This window comes from Bos indicus, chromosome 8 (assembly GCF_029378745.1).
Source record: "Bos indicus isolate NIAB-ARS_2022 breed Sahiwal x Tharparkar chromosome 8, NIAB-ARS_B.indTharparkar_mat_pri_1.0, whole genome shotgun sequence".
NCBI lineage: Eukaryota > Metazoa > Chordata > Mammalia > Artiodactyla > Bovidae > Bos > Bos indicus.
This window is the reverse complement of record NC_091767.1, coordinates 104,174,140-104,197,737: the sequence shown is the minus strand read 5'-3', so window position 1 is coordinate 104,197,737 and position 23,598 is coordinate 104,174,140. Positions and strand designations below refer to the sequence as shown.

Here is a 23,598-nt window from a genome sequence, read left to right as displayed (position 1 = left end):
CCATTATAGTGACCTCAGACTAAGAATTACTAGAAGTCTTTGTTGATGCCCTCCCAAGGGTCTCAGCAAATAGGTAAACCTTAATCAAATTCATTGAAAAAATAGGTAGGATATCCGGGATTTAATGTTTGCCTTATACTAATAGCCAATGAAACTCCCAATACTTTGGCCACCTCATGCAAAGAGTTGACTCATTTGAAAAGACTCTGTTGCTGGGAGGGATTGGGGGCAGGAGGAGAAGGGGATGACAGAGGATGAGATGGCTGGATGGCATCACTGACTCGATGGACATGAGTTTGGGTGAACTCCGGGAGTTGGTGATGGACAGGGAGGCCTGGCGTGCTGCAATTTATGGGGTTGCAAAGAGTTGGACACGACTGAGCGACTGAACTGAACTAAACTGAAGAGCCAGTGATCCTCTTTGGGTGTTTAGGTCCAGGCATTCTCTTTCATGGCATGTGTTACTTTTACTCAATTCCTTCTGGCTGCCTGAAGTGTCTAGTCCCCTAACTGTGAAGTGGAGCCCCAAGGAATTGTGCAGGCATCGATTAGCAATGTCTGCCACATACATGCTAAGGATGCACGTGGGTGCCTCAGATTTGCCACCAAGGACGCGGTGATTTTCTCAGTTGCCTCTAACCCTTCTGAAGTCTGATTTAGATTCTCTAATCCAATGTCTGTTTGTGTCTATGGAAAGTACTGAAAATCTGAGCCAAACGTTTCCCGTCAGAAGCAGTGTCTTGAAAAACTAAACCGCAGGCAGTCTGTTGTGGAGAAAGCCCTGGCTGAGCAGCATGGACAGCCATCCCAGTAGCAGCACCGCCTCTTGGCCAAGACCTGCCCAAAAGAGCCCCACCCTGGGGTCATGGGCTTGCTTTTCTTGCTACTGAATGAGAATACGTAGGTAAGGAGGAAAACCAGGACTATAGACCCAGCCTCCTCTTCTCCTAAGGATTTCAGAGTGTCTCTGTCACTTGACAACTGAAATATTACAAATTATGCGTCTCCATGGAAAAAGCAAACAGTGGGCATGAAGTGGCTCCCCAAAATTCTCTCAGGAATCCCTCATCCTTCAGAAACTAGCCTTCCACAACTGCCTTCTCCAAACAAAAGACACAAGTCACCACACAATAACAGTACACCAGCTACTAAGACCTTCTTCCTGTCGCCCACTGTCCTACATATTTCCAAGTGTGATCCCTTTTGATCTCACTTTTTTCTCACTTTCAGTTGAAAGAACTTTATTGTGGGGTTCTTATGAGTATTGCCATCTTACAGGCAAGAAAGTTGAGGCTCGTGTGTGTGTGTGTGTGTGTGTGTTCAGTCATGTCCAACTCTTTGCCATCCCATGGACTGGCATCCCAACAGGCGCCTCTGTGTAGGGAATTCTCCAGGCAAGAACACTGGAGTGGTTTGCTGTTTCCTACTTCAGGGGATCTTCCTGACCCAGGGATTGAACCTGTGTCTCTTGCCTCTCCTCCATTGGCATTCTCTACCACTGTGCCACTTGGGAAGCCCCAAGTTGAGGCTCACAGAGGCAGTGCTACACATCTAAGGTCAAAGCCACTAGATGGAGCCATATGAGGTTGCCTCTATCCAACCATATTTGACCTTGAAACTGACAGTTCCATTAGATTCAAATTAATAGCCATTGGCAGGACCAGAATCCATAGCACTTGGCTGATTCTAGAGCAGATACTCTGGAAAGCTGCACAGACTCTCCTTGGAGATTTGTCAGTTTTAGCATCTATCATTCTTCCCTGTGAGTATCTGTTTTCCTGCCTGTTTCCTTTCCTGAGCTGTGAGCTCTCTGAGAACAGGAACTATCCATCACTGGCCTCTGAAACACCTGACTACCTCTTGAGCTGTCCCACAGCCTGGTCTTAATCATCATTCAACTCCTCTCTGTTGATGCAAGAATGAATGATTTTAAGAGCAATTTAATTCCCAGGGCTGTGAAATGACTGCTAGCTCCACAAGCCTCCTAACTGGGTACCAGCTACGCGCCACCGTACTACCCAAATGGCTAAGTGCTTCTCAGTGCTGGAGCTCCTACACCTAGGGCTTGGAGGGCTTTTGGTTTTGGCAGGAAGTGTCTGCTCAATTCCTTTAAGACACAGGTTGTACTGGACTCCCTCAAGTGGAAGGATCAGATGTCCTCGGAAAAAATCCACACTTCAGGCTGTTTCTTGGCTCCTCTCTCTTCCTGACACAGTCCAAGAAGGAATTTATGGATGTTGGGAAGGACAAGGGGTGAGAATTTCTAGAACCTTTAAGAACACCCATGTAAGCAGCTCCATGCTTTACTGGCTGTGCACAATAAAATTCTCTTTCCTGTAAGCAGGAAGAAAAATGTGATCTGCCTCAGGTGTTGCCAAAATGATGTGGAAAGAAATTCATCTGGATTTTTAAACCATCAGGAATCTTCCTGGTTCCCCCAAGCCCAGACTATTTGACGTAAATGCCTAAGTCAACAAGATAAATATATTCTGTGAGTTACTAAGAGTGAAGTCATAAGTATTCTGAAATATGATTCTAGCCAGTTGGAAGTTTTATCTTTATCTAGAAATGAAACTGTTTATTCTCCAGCTGTGACCCGGAAAAAATTCAGAGATTGTTGACTCCTTCATCTAAGCAGTGGTCTTTGTCCTGTGATGAAGTGCCTAAAAATAACCGTTAGTTTATTTCATGCTGCTTCCAAAAGGTTAACTATCAAACAGCTCTGCTGAGGCACCTCAGAATATACAATTATAAACCAAAAAAGTCTTGGGATGTGGCTGCCATGACCACACCGTGGTTTCTGCATCTACTGGATGAAGTGGTACCTCAGAGTAATGCTCCAAATAAAAACCTATAATGCCAAAATTTGGAAATATCATCCTATACTGGCAACATCTAATAATGAAGAGACTGAAACAAGAACTAATTTTTATCTTCTATAAATGATAAAATCCTGACATATTAACACTCACTCCCTCAAAAAAAAAGAAAAAAAAAAAAAGAGCCTTTAAGACCATTGTTTTCATCTTTTTTTTTCTTCAATAGCAGGCACCGTAAGTGTGCCAGGAATTTGCAGACCAAGGGACCAAATACAGAAGCCTATGTTTTGCCTAATCTGCATAGATGACACTGAGCAGTTAGGCACCTGGCCTTAAAAAGATACAGCAGTGCTCATCCAGCTCAGTACCAGCCCTTCACATTGACCATTACTGCTCTCCTTACTGGTTCTGTCAACTCCACATGCCCTCTTCTTTCCACTCCTGTGCACATCTTACACACCCCCCTGGAACCAGGATGTCGGTATTCCGTACGTGTGATCGCACTTTGGCCCACATCAGGGAGTCACAAAGGGAAGCTGCTGCTACTGCTGTCATCTCCCTTCATCTCCTCCTCACCCACACGTTCCTTGCCTTTTCTCATGCTTCTCCCACTTTCTAGACACCTAAGCAGGAGAAGGCAATGGCACCCCACTCCAGTACTCTTGCCTGGAAAATCCCGTGGATGGAGGAGCCTGGTGGGCTTGCAGTCCATGGGGTCGCTAGGAGTCAGACACGACTGAGCGACTTCACTTTCACTTTTCACTTTTCACTTTCATGCATTGGAGAAGGAAATGGCAACCCACTCCAGTGTTCTTGCCTGGAGAATCCCAGGGACGGGGGAGCCTGGTGGGCTGCCGTCTATGGGGTCGCACAGAGTCGGACACGACTGAAGCGATGTAGCAGCAGCAGCAAGCAAGAAAGGTAGCTGGGTGAGGAGCAAATTCAATCCACCTACTCAACTGCATCCAACCACTTTTTAGAATCCCACCCAACCTTCAGGCTCAGGTCAGGTGCTACCCCTTTTAAGGTGTCTTTTTTCAGCCCCTCAAAAAAATGTAGTCACCCTCCACTTTGAAACTTAACAGACTTAGGTTAACAATCTCCTTTATTACCATTATATCGTAATCATAGCCATGCTGTAACTCCCTGATTCTCCCCGCCTTCTGAATGCAAGCTTTCTAATCTACTATCTACTTGACCAGTGTCGTTATTGTTGTTTCTGTTACCATTAGGTACCATATTAAGTACCTACTATGTGCCAGGCACATGCTAGTAGCTTTAAGTACACCTTTTCATCTTATCCCATCTTCTCATAACTCTATGAAATAGGCACATATATGGGGGCTTCCCTGGTGGCTCAGAGGGGAAAGCATCTGCCTGCAATGCAGGAGACCTGGGTTCGATTCCTGGGTCAGGAAGATCCCCTGGAGAAGGAAACGGCAACCCACTCCAGTACCCTTGCCTGGAAAATCCATAGCCTTGTAGGAGATGAGGCAAGTGATACTTAGAGGGGGAAGTGAATGGCCACAGGTATCAGCTACTAAGTGGAAGATTTGGATTCTAACATAGGTCTATTTCTCTGCAAAGACCAGACTCTTTCTCCCATACTAGCTGCTTCATTGATAGAACTCTCCAGAAAGCTGAAGGAAATGGACTGAGTCCCCTCAAAAAGTCTGGAGCAAGGCATTGCAGAGTCAACAGAAGCAGGAGAGCCATGAGTTGATCTTGACCAGGTCTACCAGCTCCCAAGAGAAGGGTGAGGCTGGGCCGGACAAGATGTTAGACATAGTCAGAGTGGTTCCTGGGCAAGTTATCTTTGGTTTGATTTTAGAAGAATCTCATGGAGCACTTGGAGCTGTAACATATGCAGAAAGAAAAAGAAAAAATACCTTGTATTGCAAGTGTAGGAGGGGGATAGGATGATAACCTGGGGCAAGGTCTATGTCCTTTCAGATTTAAGGAGAACAATAGCCATAAAGACCACACATGTATCCAGGTACATATACTTGTACCTGGATATGTTTGAATATAGAAGGTATGAAATTAGTACACACATGTACTTGTTTATGTTACTGAAAAGGAGTCATCTTCTCTAGTCTCCTGGTACCTGGATGTGAGGTACACACAACTGTATTATAATAATATAGGAGACTTAACAGCTGTCCTAACTTTCTTTTTAGACTTTCTTTGACCTCTCTAAGCTCCAGTTTCCTCATTTGTACTATGGGCTTGATATTACCAAGCAGACTTCTAAACTAGTACTGGTGAATAGAACTTCCTACAATGATGGAATTGTTCCTTAGCCACAATATCTGATATCATGGCCACTCATCACATTGCTCTTAAGCACTTGAAATGTGAGTAGTACCACTGAGGATGGAATCTTCAGTTGTATTTGATTTTAATAACCACCTGTGACTAGTGACCTCCATACTGCACAGTGCAGCTCTAGACCAGTGAACTCAAAGACTTTTCTTCCTCTTAAGCCTTTTCTCTCATGAAGAAATCTTTAAGGTTTTGTTGTTACTGTTGTCATTATTCTCCAGATGAATCATGCTTAAGAAGTTAACAGGAAAGAAGGCATCTAAAGAATCACCAGCACAATCACAAGAGTTAATCTGGCTCTAACATTTTCTTTTGATAAAAATAGAAAGCAGAGTATGATCCACAGGTGTATTTTTCTGCATTTAGCATATATGCCAAGACAGGTTACAGAGCATGGCAACCTGCATGGCTTGGATAGAGCACTTTGTCCTGGATGTGTGACCCCAAGAATCTATGTATTGAGCCAATACAAAGGCTGTGTGTCTTCCTGCAGCCCTCCTGGGCAAACATTGACAAACAGCTCCTTTAGTCTTTAGGCCATAGAAGACAGAACATAGATGACTTGACAGATGGGAGATAGACAAGAGTTTTAGGTATAGGCATAGAGATATAGACTTAGGTATAGGTGTAGGTGTGGGTATAGATGTAGACATAAAGATGAAGATGTAGATGTATGGATATAAAGGTAGAGAGACAATCTCCCAGGACATATTCGCCTGGGAGTTCTGAGAAAGAGAGAGCTTCACTTCACTGCAGAACCCATCCTTGCTTAAAAAACAAAAACAACACAAAGACAGACTTACATATGCCAAGATAGGATTTTCAAGAGTTGGAAAAAGAAAATCCTGGAAAAAAATGCTCACTGAAGTCCATATTGTTCACTACAAAAGCTCTCACTGCTGCCAAAGACTGTCCTGTTCCTTCTACACACAGCATCTCACACAGACTCCACAGCAGTCCTACAAGAACACTCATAGCATGTTTTATTGATGCCATGACTCTGGCTTGCATTATAGCTAACAGTTTGTCCAAGGAAGTGGTTGAACAATGACTCAAACTCCAGGCGGTTTGTCTATATATCTGTGCTCTTCAACACTCTTCATTTTATATACCAGTGACTTGGAGTTTGCTATATTATCCAAAGCCCTTCTATTGGGTAATTCCAATTAGAAGTGTATCTCTCAAGTCCTTTCTCTACATCTGCATCTCTATTCCTGCTGGACTTGTGGACACAGTGGGAGAAGAAAAGGATGGGATGAACTGAGAAAGTAGCATTGACGTATATACACCATCATGTATAAAACGGAGAGCTAATGGGAAGCTGCTGTATAACACAGGGAGCCTAGCCTGGTGCTCTACGATGACCTAGAGTGGTGGGAGTCAGGCTCAAGAGGGAGTGGACACACACACACACACATATAGTTATGATTATTACTGATTTGAGTTGCTGTATGCAGAAACCAATGCAACATTGTAAAACAGTTATCCTTCAATTTTAAAAATTTAGCAAAAGAAATGTATTTCTCCTATTGTGCTGAAGTTTGCCTTCTTATAACCAATCCTCCTCTCCTCCTGCGATGCACACACATACTGGCTTATTCTGTCCTTTGAGGCCACAGGGGACGAGCCAGCTCCTGGTTCCCCAGGGTTTATACAGAGTGATCCTGTTCCTCTCCACCTTGGCTTTCTCAACTACCGAATAAATATGCACAGGTCTGCATTCTTTCCTCCTGAGAGATCTTTTCCAGACCTTCCATCACCTGATCCCTGCCTAGGAAGATAAGAAGTGCTTCTGCTTGCGCTTTCTAAAGACTCATTCTCTGATTTTAAAAGCCATACTATCAGAACACGATCCTTCCTGTCTAATTATATGTAACAAACTGCAACCTAAAGTAATTTTCCCCAGGTCTGTCCTCAGAGAAGGCATGAATCAGTCAGCTATCTGTATGAGAATATTTTACATTTTTAAAGGTTGTTATTTGCTTTGTATGTTTGCTTCTCTGGTGTAAATATTTCCAGTTCTAGTATATTTATCTTCATAAGGTTTACCCCCTTACACATCAGTGATTTCTGCAGCTCCTCTTTGATCTAGATCCAAGTTGCTGCTGGGCTTAGGACTGGATTCAATGAGGAGGTTAAACTGAAGCAAAAGTAGGCTATTAGCTTGGACTCGTGCTAGGTTTTGTTCCTCAGAGTACAAAAAAATAGCAGCTATTTTTTAATGTGTGCCTACTATGGCCTCGATACCATTTTGGGTGTTTTCTGTGCAGATCTTTAATTCATAATTCCCTCTGGAAGGATTTTGATCCCTCATTGTACAAGTGAGGTCATGGTTTAGAGAGGATTAATAGTTTGCCCAGGCTTCCCAGGTGGCGCTAATGGTAAAGAACCCGCCCACCAGTGCAGGAGACCTAAGAGACGCAGGTTCAATCCCTGAGTCGGGAAGATCCCCTGGAGAAGAAAATGGCAACCCACTACAGTATTCTTGCCTGGAGAACTCCATGGACAGAGGAGCCTGGTGGGCTGTAATCCACAGGGTCTCAAAGAGTAGGACACAACTGAAGTGACTGAGGATGGACAGACAAGTAGTTTGCCCAAGTCAGAGTTAGTGAGTGGCATTTGTACTCTGGTATGTCTAGCTCCAAAGTCTAGACATTTTCCACCATGTTGAAGCTATAATGAGTCTTTCCTGAAGTGCAAAAACATCCCCCTGCCCTCAGACCACCAGGAGCCAATATGGGAAATACACAACCCTCAAGAATCACATTTCCTTCCTCCAAACAACAGAGCATTTGGCTTTGCCAGTGCACGTCTCTTACATACAGAGTGAGAAATCCTCACTCAACCCATACTCTGGTCAGTATTTCCCTAGACTCGTTGCCTTTAAGTCTCAACCAATGATTCTAACAGCCTTTTAGATGGAAATTTAAGTCATTTAGCAACACAAAAGTCTTGGGTAAAAGTCCAAAAGCATTTCAAACTTGGCCCTTGGCCCTTCCTCATAAAAAAAAAAAAAAAGGCAAAGAATTGATGGGAAGAGGGTGAGAAAGAAGGACTCTGTGGAAGGCTAAGAGAGTTCAAACAATTGCAATAGAATACCCAATCAATAAATATTTGTCCAGTAAACAACTAAGATGGGCTATGGTAGCTTGAAAGAAGACAACTTGCCAAGTTCTCCTCTTCATAATAATTTTCATCCAGTGGGCTTGCCTACATCAAAGATCCACAAATTCTTCTTAGGAACCTAATTTGAATAATAAAGCATACTGACAGCCACCTTCTCTCCGTGTCCTCGTACGGCCTTTCCTCTGTGCACAAGACAGAAAAGCCAAGTCAGAGAGAAATGTGGAGTCTCTTCCTCTTCTAAAGGACATCCTAATCTTCATCAGATTAGGATGCAGCCCTCGTGACCTTCAGTTAACCTTGATTACCTCCCTAAGAGCCTTATCTCCAAATATAGTCACACTGAGGGTTAAGGCTTCAATTATGAGTGTGAGGGGAGGGGAAGAAAAAACACTCAGTAAGAATAGTTTAAGTACTTGTTGATTGCAGAAGACAGCAAGGGCTCATGGATACCATTTCTGAGTCATCTCTTGCCCTTGGTCATAGCTTGGATAACTGGTCCTGGAACATTCTGTCAAGTTCTTCTAAAAACCTGATATTTTAAAGTTTTAGAAATAAAAAGGAAGAGAAACTAAAGTTCAAAGATATAGAATATTGTTTCAACCATCATATTACAAGATGTTAAGCTGGAATAAAAACTCAATTTGCCTTCTAAAGTCTTGGATTTTAAACTTTGCTTCCCACAGGAGAGGCAAACAGCAGATAGAGTTAATTTCAGATTGGAGAATCAATAATGAAGGGAGAAATTCCTCAACATCTATTCGACTGTGACCCTCACATCACTCAGTGTGCTCACTCAGCAAATATTGAAGGGATTCGGGATTATATGAGTGATTTCCTCAATGTTTTCACTTACATCATTACTTTGACTCTGATATTATGATCTTCACTGTACAGAAGTAAAATAAGACAAATGAAAGTTATATAACTCACCCAAAGGCCCAGAGTTAGGGCTTAGATCCAAACCACATCTGATCTGTCTTATTCCAAAGTTTTGTCCTTTCTCCTTATATTTCCAAATACTGAATTGTGAGTAAAATCATTCCTTCATGATTGCAAAATTCTTTTAGAGACCATTTTATGACCACACTACAGCACATACTGAAGGAATAAAAGGAGATCTTCAAACACAGGAAACAGAACATCAAAATTAACTAAGAACTGCAGATATTCAACAGACTCAATTAGCAACAGATACTAACAAGCTTTGGCTTTCCTTTGTTTACTCGTAGGAGAGGACTCCTTCAAGAAGATCAGGAGCAACTGATTTGGATTCTGCTCTCTGCTTCCGAATCTCCGATTCTACCTAAGAGTGAGGTACCCTAGGACCACAAGCACCCTGAGACATTCAGCCAAACTCACCTCCACCATGGGGGTCATGACTCGGCTATGGGCAGGCCTCTTCCTAGCACTGCTTGCCCTTCCGGCCGAAGGTGGCGTCCTCAAGAAAGTCATCCGGCACAAGCAGCAGAGCGGGATGAACGTCACCCTGCCAGAGGAAAACCAGCCGGTGGTGTTCAATCACGTCTACAATATCAAGCTGCCCGTGGGGTCCCAGTGTTCGGTGGATCTGGAATCTGCCAGCGGGGAGAAAGACTTGGCCGCACCGTCAGAGCCCCGGGAAAGCTTCCAGGAGCACACGGTGGACGGGGAAAACCAGATCGTCTTCACTCACCGCATCAACATCCCCCGCCGGGCCTGTGGCTGTGCAGCTGCTCCTGATGTCAAGGAGCTTCTGAGCAGACTGGAGGAGCTGGAGAACCTGGTGTCTTCCCTGCGGGAACAGTGCACCTCGGGAGCGGGCTGCTGCCTGCAATCTGCCGAAGGTAGGAGCTGGTGACGGGTCCAGCCCCTCACTGTATGGATGGGAGGAACGGTGAGCCAGGCAGGATCCTCAGTTGTTTCCAGAGTGGGTTCCCTGGGGAACCAGCCTCAGAAGGTGTTCATTCAAAAGAGATTTAATGGACCCACGACTGTGGAGAATGTAACCATATCTAATAGGCTCTGGGAGAGTCATGGTGACAAATGTTTCAGAGGAATTTTCAGGCCTCTGAGAAATCTTGCTTTGAAAAACCCTATCTTACTTTTAAGTACTAGTTTTTAAAACTAGGGCTTCCCTGGTGGCTCAGCTGGTAAAGAATCCACCTGCAAGGCCAGAGACCTGGGTTTGATCCCTGGGTTGAGAAGATCCACTGGAGAAGGGAAAGGCTATCCACTCCAGTATTCTGGCCTGGAGAATTCCATGGACTGTATAGTCCATGGGGTCACAAAGAGTCAGACATGACTGAGCGACTTTCACTTCACTTCTAAAACTTCTTTGACAATGACATCTGCTCATGCCATACCCTGAAACCCTAATAATGTATTTTGAAATTTCTCACCCAAAGATCATTCTCTGAAAGGTAGTAATGTACCCCCATCACCCTGCTGTATAAATAAGGAAACTAAGGCCAAAAAGGAAGTTGGGATTCCCCAAGGTCCTGACCTAAGTGGCCAAGTTAGGACTTAAATGACAGTATTCCATACCCTGGTGTTCTCACAAAGTTACAACCTACAGTGATGTAAAATTTGGGGGAAATAGGAAAAAATGTTCCAGTTTAAAGGCAACAATGATGATGATCACATGTGAACTAAGTCCTTTATATATTGGGTTGGCTTGTAGCCTACAGAAAACCCAAATGAACTTTTTGGCCAATTCAATACCAGGCACTATAATTCACTGTCTCATTTAATCCTCCCAACAACCCTTTGAGATAAAGTTTAATACCCCCATTCTACAGATCTAAGAAATGAGACTCAAAAAAAGTTAAGCAACTGGCACGAGAAGACACAAAGAGTGATGAGAAACAGGAGCTTTGGCGGTGCCTGTGTTTCCCAGAACTCTGCCTGCCTCCAGGTGCATCTTTTTTTTAAGGAATTTTGCCACTTTGGAATTCTGTCTTCATTTCCATTCCCTAAAGTTGATAAAAATACACGGGTCTCAACAACGCTAAATCAGAGGTGAAAATATCTATTTCTGCCACTCATAAAACAAACAAACAAAATACTAGAAAGTATTTTGACAGATTATTTCAAGAGCAGCTCCAATCAAGAGCAACCCGAATCATCATAAATTGAGGCTACTGTAACTGCATGGACACCAGGCCCTTCTGCAGCGGCCAGGGCAACTTCAGCACTGAAGGCTGTGGCTGCATGTGGGAACCCAGCTGGAAAGGCTAATCAGCATAATAATAAGCCCTAATCATCATAAATTGAGAGTACCGTAGGACATCCTTTAGGTTTCCAAGGCAAAAAAAAAGTTTATGTACAAATTAGTTCATCTTCCACTTCTTTCAACCCCTAGTAAAATGCAGAGGGGATTTACAGAATAGGACTAATAGAACCCAAAGGAATTGCTTAAAAAACTCATTAATGTAGTGCTATCCATTAGAACTATGAGCCACTTATATAATTAATCATAACTTTTCCAGTAGTCATACTAATTAAATGAAAAAGGAACAGGTAAAATGATTTTAATCATTCATCCAATATAAGTAAATAATCTTTCAGCTTGGAAACTATACAAAAATTATTAATGGATATTTTACATTCTTTTCCTGTATGCTTTCTTTGAAATCCAGAGTGTTTCTAGTTCACATTTAGAGCACATCAAAATTCAGGCTCAGTTCAGTTCAGTTCACTTCAGTCGCTCAGTCATGTCCGACTCTTTGTGACCCCATGAATCGCAGCACACCAGGCCTCCCTGTCCATCACCAACTCCCGGAGTTCACCCAGACTCACGTCCATCGAGTCAGTGATGCCATCCAGCCATCTCATCCTCTGTCATCCCCTTCTCCTCCTGCCCCCAACCCCTCCCAGCATCAGTCTTTTCCAATGAGTCAACTCTTTGCATGAGGTGGCCAAAGTACTGGAGTTTCAGCTCAGGCTAGCCACAGTTTAATGGTTTAGAGGCCAAATGTGTCTAACAGCTACCATACTAGATGACATAGTTTTAGATTCTCACTTTTCAAGCCAACTTTTTTCTTAAAATTTACTTCCTTCCTGCTGTCAGGAAGGAGATACAATGTATTAATGCAACTGTATTTAGATGCAGATAAAATGGAGCAAGTTTTTTTGTTTCTTTCCCTTGATTGCATGGAGGCCATACCGCCCACTGCTGCAACTTCAGCCAAGACATTGTGGGAAAAGATGGATGCACATGAGCTCTGTGGGGGCTGAGTCTAACGGAAAGCTGTCCTAGCAGAATCAGAAAGCCACTACTTAGCTGCCTCATTTCAGTTACTGAAAATTTAGAAAACTTTGGTCACCTAAGCACATATACCGACTTAAGTGAACCAAGACCCTCTGCAAGAGGAAATCAGAATCAGCACAACGGTGGGTCCTTAATGTCCTCATTTAACCCAATCAACCCCAGGTGAGTGGGCCATGGGTCCCACCTGACGGATGGAGAATCTGAGCTCCAGAGTGTCTAAGTCATTTTGCAAATGCGGCACAGTTATTGAATCAAGGCATCAGAACTAAGTTCAGTTCAACAATTATTTCTTGGTGAAACACTTATTTTCTTACATGGCTAACCTCGGCTAACTATGGGAGAAGTAAAAACACAGCCCAGCAAGATGCATTCCACAGGCAATGGTTCGTAACCCTTGGAGTCACAGGAATACCTGAAAATCTGATGAAAACGAGTCTTCTCCCCAGGGATGGAAACACACACACACACACACACACACACACACACACACACACACACACACACGTACACACATAATTTCAGAGAGTATAGCTTAAGAATGCCTGCCTAGTGTCATTGGTTGTGAAAGTGTTAGTCACTCAGTCATGTCCAACTCTTTGCAACTGTATGGACTGTAGCCTACCAGGCTCTTCTGTCCGTGGAATTCTCCAGGCCAGAATACTGGAGTGGCTTGCCATTCCCTTTCTCCAGGGGATCTTCCTGATCCAGGTATCGAACCCAGGTCTCCTGCATTGCAGGCAGATCCTTTACTATCTGAGCCACCAGGGAAACCCAAAATAGAAGACCAGCCCAAGGTGGGGCTCCAACCCATGACCCTGAGATTAAGAGTCTCATGCTCTTAACAGACTGAGCTAGCCAGGCAGCCTCACCTGATTCCACACAATAACCAATTGATTTTCAAGCCAGACGGAGCCTGAGAGGCCACCTTGCTCTAATGGAATTTGAATCTGGGTTTTGTGGGTAGAAGCCAAGAAAGTGAGCTGCCCCTGCTCAGAGAGAGACTCTGTTCTCTTCCCTGCAGGCCGCGTGGACACCAGGCCCTTCTGCAGTGGCAGGGGCAACTTCAGCACAGAAGGCTGCGGTTGCGTGTGTGAACCCGGCTGGAAAGGCCCCAACTGCTCTGAGCCCGAGTGCCCAGGCAACTGTCACCTGCATGGCCAGTGTCTGGACGGCCAGTGCGTGTGCCACGAGGGCTTCACCGGCGAGGACTGCGGCCAGCTGGCCTGTCCCAGCGACTGCAACGACCAGGGCAAGTGCGTGGACGGGGCCTGCGTCTGCTTTGAAGGCTACTCTGGGCTCGACTGCAGCCAGGAGACATGCCCGGTGCCCTGCAGCGAGGAGCACGGCCGCTGCGTGGACGGCCGCTGCGTGTGCCAGGAGGGCTTCGCGGGAGAGGACTGCAGGGAGCCCCTGTGTCTGCACAACTGCCACGGCCGCGGGCGCTGTGTGGAGAATGAGTGTGTGTGCGACGAGGGCTTCACGGGTGACGACTGCGGGGAACTCGTCTGCCCCAATGACTGCTTTGACCGCGGCCGCTGCCTCAACGGCACCTGCTCCTGCGACGAGGGCTTCACGGGCGAGGACTGCGGCCAGCTCGCCTGTCCCCACGCCTGCCACGGCCACGGCCGCTGTGATGAAGGCCAGTGCGTGTGCGACGAGGGCTTTGCGGGCCCAGACTGCAGCGAGCGGCGCTGCCCCTCCGACTGCCATGAGCGCGGCCGCTGCGTGGACGGGCGTTGCGAGTGCAATGATGGCTTCACCGGCGCAGACTGCGGAGAGCTGCAGTGTCCCCGCGACTGCAGCGGCCATGGACGCTGCGTGAACGGGCAGTGCGTGTGCGACGAGGGCTACACTGGTGAGGACTGCGGGCAGCGGCGGTGCCCCTCCGACTGCCACGGCCGTGGGCGCTGCGTGGACGGGCGCTGTGAGTGCCAGCCTGGCTTCCAGGGTGATGACTGCGGCGAGATGAGCTGCCCGCACGATTGCCACCAGCACGGGCGCTGCGTGAACGGCATGTGTGTGTGTGACGACGCCTACACGGGCGAGGACTGCCGCGAACTCCGCTGCCCCGGGGACTGCAGCCAGCGCGGCCGCTGCGTGGACGGGCGCTGCGTGTGCGAGGACGGCTTCGCCGGCCCCGACTGCGCGGACCTCGCCTGTCCTGGCAACTGCCACGGCCGCGGGCGCTGCGTGGACGGCCAGTGCGTGTGCCTCGAGGGCTTCACCGGGCCCGACTGCGCGCAGCGCAGGTGTCCCGGCGACTGTCACGGCCAGGGCCGCTGCGTGGACGGCCAGTGCGTGTGCCACGAGGGCTTCACCGGACCCGACTGTGCACAGCGCTCCTGTCCCAACGACTGCAGCAACTGGGGGCAGTGCGTCTCTGGCCGCTGCGTTTGCAATGAGGGATACACCGGGGAAGACTGCTCCCAGGGTGAGTAGCAGCCTCCAGCGAACTGGCGTCAGGTGCTGGCACGTGCTGTAGATCTCTGTGTTACCCTAAACACACAAGCACACACAGAAGCACACGCTCTTTGAAGGAGCCCTGGTCTCTCACCCTGGTCTCTCAGAGCTTCCATTTGGGGGTCAGAGGCTCAGAGAGGTTCTGGAATTGTCCCAAGGACACACAGCTTATAGATCACACAGCTGGTACCTGAATCTGGGTAACTCCTCTATACTGAGTTTCATAACCGGTGCCCGAGATAAGGTAGATGAAATGATTATCTACCTTTTGCTAAACATCAACCTTCTTTCCTACTCTACACACTGACATGTAAAACTGATATGACATCATAAACTAAATCCCTCTGTTTGGATGGAATTAAAATTCAACTCAATTGAATGGACAGTGAGATTACATAAAACAAACTATTTTAAATGCATGCTCAGCTAAAGACCAATGTTGATCACCTATGAAGCAGACTTGTCTCTTAAATCATCTTTTTGTTGCTGTCCTTGATCCCAAGGACTCTGAGTGCCTTAGAGGAGTATTAGCCCAGCAGTTAGCACAGGGCATGTATTCAAGTCAAGAGAAACACACAAAGACCAATAATGTTCGTGTTTAATGAGGGTCTTTGTACTTCCCTTATCCACCATATATACTTGTAATGGAGAATATCAGCTTGATTAAAGCCATCAGCACATGAGAATAAACACGTGGCTCTGTGTGTGACATGGCCAAGCCAGGGAGGCCTGTATGGAAGGAACACCAGTCTGGCAGGGAGAAGTAAGTTCCAAATCTGATGAGTCAGCGAAGTAGAGCAAGTCCCACTCACCTCTAAGAAAAGGAAAGAGTTGGACTAGATGAGCCTACAACACCCTTCAAGGGCTAAGGATATATGACTTGAAGTTCAGAGCAGAAAGCCAAGCTCAGGCTGCACTTTCTCCTGCAGATGGCCTGAATCTGAACTAAGGTCCAAAGAATAGAAACAAGTTGAAAGCCACACTGCAGACCTGGAACTTGACCCTGAAGGCAAGGGGTGGCCCCCAAAAGTTTTGAAGATGAGACACAGTAGACTGGACCTGTCTCTTCCCCTGCCAATCACAGAGGCCCCAAATCTCCTTAAATGCAGACTCATCAAGTACGCCCCTGCTGTGACCCATAGAGTGTGTTACTGACACCATCTGACCCAAGCTGTCCTTCCTTTTTCCTGCCAGTGTCCCCTCCCAAAGACCTTGTCGTGACAGAAGTGACAGAAGAGACCGTAAACCTGGCCTGGGACAATGAGATGCGGGTCACGGAGTACCTCATCGTGTACACACCCACCCACGAGGATGGCCTGGAAATGCAGTTCCGGGTCCCTGGAGACCAGACGTCCGCCACCATCCGGGAGCTGGAGCCTGGAGTGGAGTACTTCATCCGTGTGTTCGCCATCCTGGAGAACAAGAAGAGCATTCCAGTCAGCGCCAGGGTGGCCACATGTGAGTGCACAGAACCCCTCTTGGCAGTCTCAACTGCCCCCTGCCTGCCCAGTGCATAACCTACCCCCACCGGCATGTTACTGCCTCACCTTTGCCCCACAGGCCAGTGGCTGACTTCATACAGTTACACCAGCTAAAACTCTGGAATCCAGTGACGTCCACTGAATTTAAAAAAAAAAAAAGTTAAATATAGTTGATTTACAATGTTGATTTCTGCCATATGGCAAAGTGATTCAGCTATACACACATACACGCACATATATATATACATTTTTTTACAGCTTACTGAATATTTTTAAAGACACTCATCACATGCTAACTCCTATAACTCACAATAACCCTGTGAGACAGGAGCTATTGTTAACCCATTTTACAGATGAGGAAACTGAGACCCCCAAATGGCTAAGCCTCTTGTTCCAAACCAAACAGTTAATAAGTGGTCGAGATGGAATTTGAACCCTGGCAGTCTTAAATACTCTGTTCTACTGTTACTTTTCTGTGGAACTCACTGTACAAATATTTAAAATATACAAAAGTGGAAACATTAAGTTTCAAGTTATTCTTCCTTTAAGAGTTCAACATCAGAAAAATTACCTCCACTCTTAAAAAGCAAGTTGTGGTTAGAAATTGGTCCTTTTTTGCTTCCTAAGAATAACCTTGGCAGCTTTTTATTAAACTTGTGCTTTAGGCCAGGAACCATGGCTAGCAGTCATTGTGGAATACATCATTTAGTCTCAAAACATTCTCCAGGGGCAGGCATACTTACCCTCCTTCTCTTGGGTGAAGAAACTAAGGTTCAGGGCATTGTGTTCAACTCAACCAAGCACACAAAAGTTGTAATGATCGAGCTTATGATCATTACATACAATCAGCCCATATGTCTGATTCTAACGTCTATGCTCATATTAAGTTTAAGCATATGAAATTACAAATATTCAATCATATGGCTGGCCCTTATATTAATTTTCATGATGCCTCAAAGTCAACAGCATCCCAGAAGAACCCTTAAAAAGACTCCAGCTCTGACGATCAGCCCCGTGGGGTTTGGTGGAATGATGTCTGTCCCTCCCCATCACACATGGACTCATTCTTACCTCCTCTCTGTGCTCTTCCTGACAGACCTGCCTACACCTGAAGGTCTAAAATTCAAGTCCATCAAGGAGACATCTGTGGAAGTGGAGTGGGATCCTCTGGACATTGCTTTTGAAACATGGGAGGTCATCTTCCGGAATATGGTAAGGAGCACAGAAGAGAAGCAGGCATGTTTGTCCATGAGAACCAGAAAGATGCTCATGGGGTTCTGCAGACTTTTCCATCAACTCTGCTTCCCTGGCTTTGGGTGGGGGACAAGGCTCTAACTAAAAGGGCTTCCCTGGTGGCGCAGTGGTAAAGAATCTTCCTGCGAATGCAAGAGACACAAGAGATGTGGGTTCTATCCCTGGGCCCGGAAGGTTCCCTGGAGAAGGAAATGGCAACCCATTCCAGTGTTCTTGCCTGGGATATACCATAGACAGAGGAGCCAGGTGGGCTACAGTCCACGGGATTGCAAAGAGTTAGACATGACCAAGCACATATGCACTCAAGGCTCTAATTATACCCTGCATATTTGCATATATTTCACTTGATTTTAAGAAATCAAAAAGCATGGCATTTAGGACTGAGTGCCTAGACAAACAGATGGCAAGTCATCTCTAGGTTCTGATTGCCTGTTACAGTCTTGCAAATCTCCACTCAGAGGCAATAATGTGTATATAATAATGGTATATGTAGTAACTGATTCTATACAACAGAAACTAACACAACATCGTAAATCAACTATACTCCAATAATGTTTTAAACAAAGAAAATAAAATGGTCTCTGTCTCAAATGCCTCCAAGCATATCTGAGATTGAGCATCCTTTCTCTCTGTGACTAAAAGCACATATGAGACAGGAAAGTGGGTCCCTGAGTTCAAAGCCAGGCTCTGCCACTTACAACTATGTGACGATGGGACAATCACCCGACTTTTAGGATGCCAGTTTCTTCATCTATGAAAGGAAGGACTGATTTTGTGGCTCCAGAGTGCCTGTGCTTCTCACACCTCTCAGTTTTCTTGAGTGTCAAAGGGGTGAGTAGAGAGGTCTATGGGAGGGCGTCTTTATTGTCTCTCTATCCTCAGCACCCACCATACTGATCAGGTGCTTAGTAAGTGCCTAGTGAACAGATGGAAGAGTGAAAGAGGAAAGAAGGAACACAAAATGAATGAATCATATAAACGAGGGGTCTGGCATTGCCTTAGGTCTTATGAAGGTGCCTCTATATTTCAGAATAAAGACGATGAGGAAGAGATCACCAAGAGCCTGCGGAGGCCGGAGACCACGTACCGGCAAACTGGCCTGGCTCCCGGGCAGGAGTATGAGATATCCTTGCACATTGTGAAAAACAATACCCGGGGCCCTGGCCTGAAGAGAGTGACAACTACCCGTGAGTATTACCTTTAATACCACTGTAAAGCTTATTGGACTGCAAAGCACCTCTAGTTGATAGCATGCTCTCTTACAGAGCTGCTGCTAAGTCACTTCAGTTGTGTCCAACTCTGTGCGACCCCACAGACGGCAGCCCACCAGGCTCCCCCGTCCCTGGGACTCTCCAGGCAAGAACACTGGAGTGGGTTGCCATTTCCTTCTCCAATGCATGAAAGTGAAAAGTGAAAGTGAAGTCGCTCAGTTGTATCTGACTCTTAGCAACCCCATGGACTGCAGCCCACCAGTCTCCTCCATCCATGCGATTTTCCAGGCAAGAGTACTGGAATAGGGTGCCATCGCCTTCTCTGCTCTTACAGAGCAGCAGTGTCAATTCACTTTTGCTACCTAAAAAACAAACTCCAAACTTAGTAGCTTAAAACGATTGCACGTTTGTGATCAGGGGTTGGACAATCTTCCTCTTCTCCACTGGACTCACTTAAAGCATCTGTGTGGGCTGGTTGACCTGGGATGGCCTCAGCCAGGATGGTGTCCTTCTGCCCCACACAGTCCCCCAGCCTCCCACAGGCTAGCCTGGACCTGGCCTCACAGCAGCTGAGCAAGTTCACAACCAGCACTGGGTCACTTCCACCAAAGCCAATCTCAGGGCTAGTCCAGATGGAAAGGGTGGGGAAACAGACCCATCTCTTTACGAGAGACGCTTCAGTGTGACATTTCAAAGGGGGCGCTGATACAGGAAAATACCGGAGATTCTAGTAAATGAGCCACCACACTATCCGATTTAATATTAGTAACCAGTCTTAATGAAAGAGGTAGGGCAAATATTAATGCTGTTCTTATTCAAGAGTAGAAACTGAGGCTTAGGGAAGCGGAATCAGTTTGACTAACACCATGTGGTTAATCCTATAAGGGCAAGAATTTTTAAGCCCGGGTTTAGTTTTATGACTTTAACCCCATTACCAATAACACTGACTAGCCTCTGGGTTATATAGTGTTAATTCTTCAACAGGAACCCAAATAAAATGTAGCTCAGCACTAAAGATGCCAGAACTGCTTGGGGGTCAATGTGGCACTGTTAGATCGTTTGGTGGGCGGACTAAAAATCCTGAATTTGGAATTGTTCTACAGAGAAGCAAAATTTTATAAATAAATAAATAAAATTATTCTGTGCTGACATTTGGGAAAATCTCTTTATCTTCTTCAAGATAACACGTATGCCAACTGCTTAAGGAATTGACTCTTCTTGGCAGGGAGTGATTGGAAAATTTACATCTGTTGACTAATGACAAGAAAGAACATCTTGCATTTAAATATTTGCACATTTTGCTTAACTCAGATCCAACAATTCAATTCATAAGACTGTCTTTTTTTATAAGCAAGTGTTTTCCATCATCTTGACAACATCCCACTGTGGTAGGTAGAAGACGGGCACCAACAAGAAAAAACATCATTAGATCACCAGAAAGGCAGAGAAAAGATCAAACACAGAGACAGCACACTGAAACACAAAAGGCGTTTCTTTCATCTGCCCTTTGCTTTTTAATCTGAATTTGGGGACTGGTTGCTTTATTTTCTTCTTCTTGCAGGACAAACACCCCAACATCTGACGTTTCATAATCACATTAATACTAACACTGAGAGGCAGATTCTTACCTGTTTATTTTGCTGATACCTGGTCTTTTTCCAAATTTAAAGAAAGGATCTTAATGTTTTCATTTTCAGCTCCTTCCCTCTCGGCTCTATACAGAGATTGTATAACAACCATTTCTGATGTGTAAATGTTTTTGAAAGGCATTGACATTTAAGGAGAAGGAACATGGGTTTTGGATCCAAACAGTCCTGAGTTTGAATTCTAGCTTCAGCACTCACCACCACTTTAGGCACATTCACTTCTTTAAGCCTCAGACTCACCATCTGGAAACTGGGTTCATAGTATCTTCCTATGGCATAGTCATGAGAGTTAAGACTTAAAGTGACAAAGCACTGTGATTGGCACACAGTACCTCAAGACCATGTTAACCTCCTGGATTGAAGGGATCCCAAGCTAGGAGAAGATCAGCGTCCTTAATTGAATCTCTGTTTCTTTAATGAAAGGGCTGTTAAGAAAGACAGTAGGTATGGCTTGGGTGTTTCCCAGCACCTCAAAGAACATAGAACACGCGCTTCACTGCTGAATTGCAGCATCGGTTTCACTATGCACTTTATACTTTCATCGTCTGTGAGCTGAGACTTACGTATCAACGCCTAGGGTTCAAAAAATAGACACTGCAGGTTTCTCACAATCGACTCTGAATTATTCCTTCTCATGCCTTTTATAAAACCGAGTCCCCTTCACTCAATATTGTTATCTCATGAATGCTGAAAACACAAACCTAACTATGTTTAAAAAAATGAAGAAAGAAACATTGACTGGATGCCTTAATGTCTTAATTTTATGCTTGGTATGTTTTAATGCATTAAAATTTTTACATAATTAGAAAAAAGTTAAAACATAGATGACAAAGCCTGATGGTATGCTGTGGATTCAGAAAGGTCAAAGACCCACTCTCTAAATGAATGAATGACTATATAGATGGCATGATGCAGTTTGAATAAACTGTAGAGAAATCTGTTTTGGAATAGTTAGAAAAGTACAGTATTCAAAAGCTCTTCTTTTTTATTTTGGTAAGAACACTAATCCTGAGCTCTATCCTCTTAATCCTGATGCTGGGAAAAATTGAGGGCAAGAGTAGAAGGGGATGACAGAGGATGAGATGGTCAGATGGCATCACTGACTCAATGGAAACACGCTTTCAAGAGTGTAATACAGTATTGTCGACTAGAGGTACAATGGTGTACAACACATCTCTAGAGTTCAGTCATCCTGCAGACTGAAATTTTTTACCCATAGGGGAGGGAGTGTGTGTTTATCTGTTTGCAACAGAGTCAGAGAAGGGTTTGTGTTAGAAAGTGACCTAGAAGAGGGATTTTGAAGGATGAAGAGGAGATTTCTAGGGAGAGGAGCAATCTCAGGAAGAAGAAACAGGGGAACCAAAAGTTCAGAGGCATCAATGCACTCTTGGAGGAGAGGTACGCTGTCGGAGCAGGAAGCACAAGGCCTTTGGGGCAGGAGGAAGACCGAGATGAGGACTTGGAGACTGACAAGGCTTGAGATAGCCATGACCTTCTTGCTTTAGTTATTTCCATCAAAGCTAACTTTCCATACATTATCAAGATAGTCATTGCCTCAGTTTTCTGCTCCATTATTCTGATAGAGAAGTCACCAATTAGGGAGTTTTGTCTCACTGGAAAACCAGAGAGACTGAGTCAATGTTTTTCAAGTGAAACACCTGCTGTGTGTTTCTTAAACTTATGATAATGATGATAGTCATAATAATAACAATAATCATGACTATTTATCATATAACTACTATGTAGCAGGCTCTGTGCTAGATGCTTGGCATGCATTATTTCCATTAACATTTGAAAAACCAAACAAAAAAAACCCTACCAGTTAGCAGTCATCCTCTGTGCTTAGTGCCGCAGAGACTCCGATGATACTTATAGCTTATCAGATGGGAAACTGAGATTCCAAAAGACAAAATAAGTCAACTGGCCAGCATACAGCTAAATGTACACTCATGCACTTGGAAGACTGCAAGCCCCCTCTCTGCTCAGCCCTTGGCACTGGCCCTGGTCTCTAAAACTGCTGTCTCCTCTGCCTGTCACAGGCTTGGACGCCCCCAGCCAGATTGAAGTGAAAGATGTCACAGACACCACCGCTCTGATCACTTGGTCCAAGCCCCTGGCCGAGATCGATAGCATCGAGCTCATGTACGGGATCAAAGACGTGCCAGGAGATCGCACCAGCATCGATCTCACACACGAGGAGAACCAGTACTCCATTGGGAACTTGAAGCCGGACACCGAGTACGAGGTGGCCCTCATCTCCCGCAGGGCCGACATGTCCAGCAACCCCGCCAAAGAGACCTTCACAACAGGTAATACGCCCACTCCCGGCTGCTAACAGCCCCAGAAAAGGAAGGATCACCAGACTCCTCCCCATTCCATGGCAGTGTGTCTCCCAGGCGCCTTTTACAATAGAAAAAAATGGAAAGAGGATTTTTATTTTAGAATACTGTAGCAATTGATTGATTTTTCAAAGAAAAAAACTTACCCCCAATAACCTTCTAAGGATAAAGAAAGTTTTTTGCCTGCATAGAAGATGCTGGTCTGAGATTCTTAGACATTTTGGTCAAAATAAAATTCAAATAAATATTATAAGAGTAAAATGTAGTATACGGAAAGTATGAATGGCAAAGATGCCTTCTAAGCTCTTAGACTAGGGCGCTATTTTCAAGGTACCAGAGTGTCAATCATTCATTCACTAAATATTTTTTCAGAGCTCGGTAAGCTCTCTGTAGATCATTAAAAATCCAGTGATGAAGGCAGCACACCCATCCTTACAGTCACAGAGCCAATTTGCAAGCTTTTGCATAGTTTTTATTAAGTACAAAATCATTGGCAAACATGAACGATTGAGGTATCACAGCGATTTAATAAAGAAGTGTCCAGTGTTGTCCAGATGTGTGCTTCAGCTATTGAGCCAGAGGGGTGAGTGGGTCTTTTCTCTCCAATGGCAGACACTTTTCGCGTCTCACCATGAACTATCAAGGACTCCCAGTCTCCTGTGCCTGGCGCTCTCAGTACCAGTGCCCT

At 45.2% G+C, this 23,598-nt stretch overlaps 1 protein-coding gene across 14 annotated transcripts in view; it reads left to right on the top strand.

The window, feature by feature from the left end:
• Positions 1-23,598, top strand: part of TNC (tenascin C) — a 102,481-nt gene that overhangs the window by 20,830 nt on the left and 58,053 nt on the right. For all 14 annotated transcript variants that reach the window (XM_070795352.1, XM_070795355.1, XM_070795354.1 and 11 more), the window contains exons 2-7: positions 9,500-10,093; positions 13,541-14,950; positions 16,174-16,437; positions 17,557-17,672; positions 18,745-18,901; positions 22,611-22,880. In XM_070795352.1, the coding sequence (XP_070651453.1) occupies positions 9,637-10,093; positions 13,541-14,950; positions 16,174-16,437; positions 17,557-17,672; positions 18,745-18,901; positions 22,611-22,880 (2,674 nt within the window). In that variant the 5' untranslated portion in view covers positions 9,500-9,636. The remainder of the gene's footprint in view (positions 1-9,499; positions 10,094-13,540; positions 14,951-16,173; positions 16,438-17,556; positions 17,673-18,744; positions 18,902-22,610; positions 22,881-23,598) is intronic.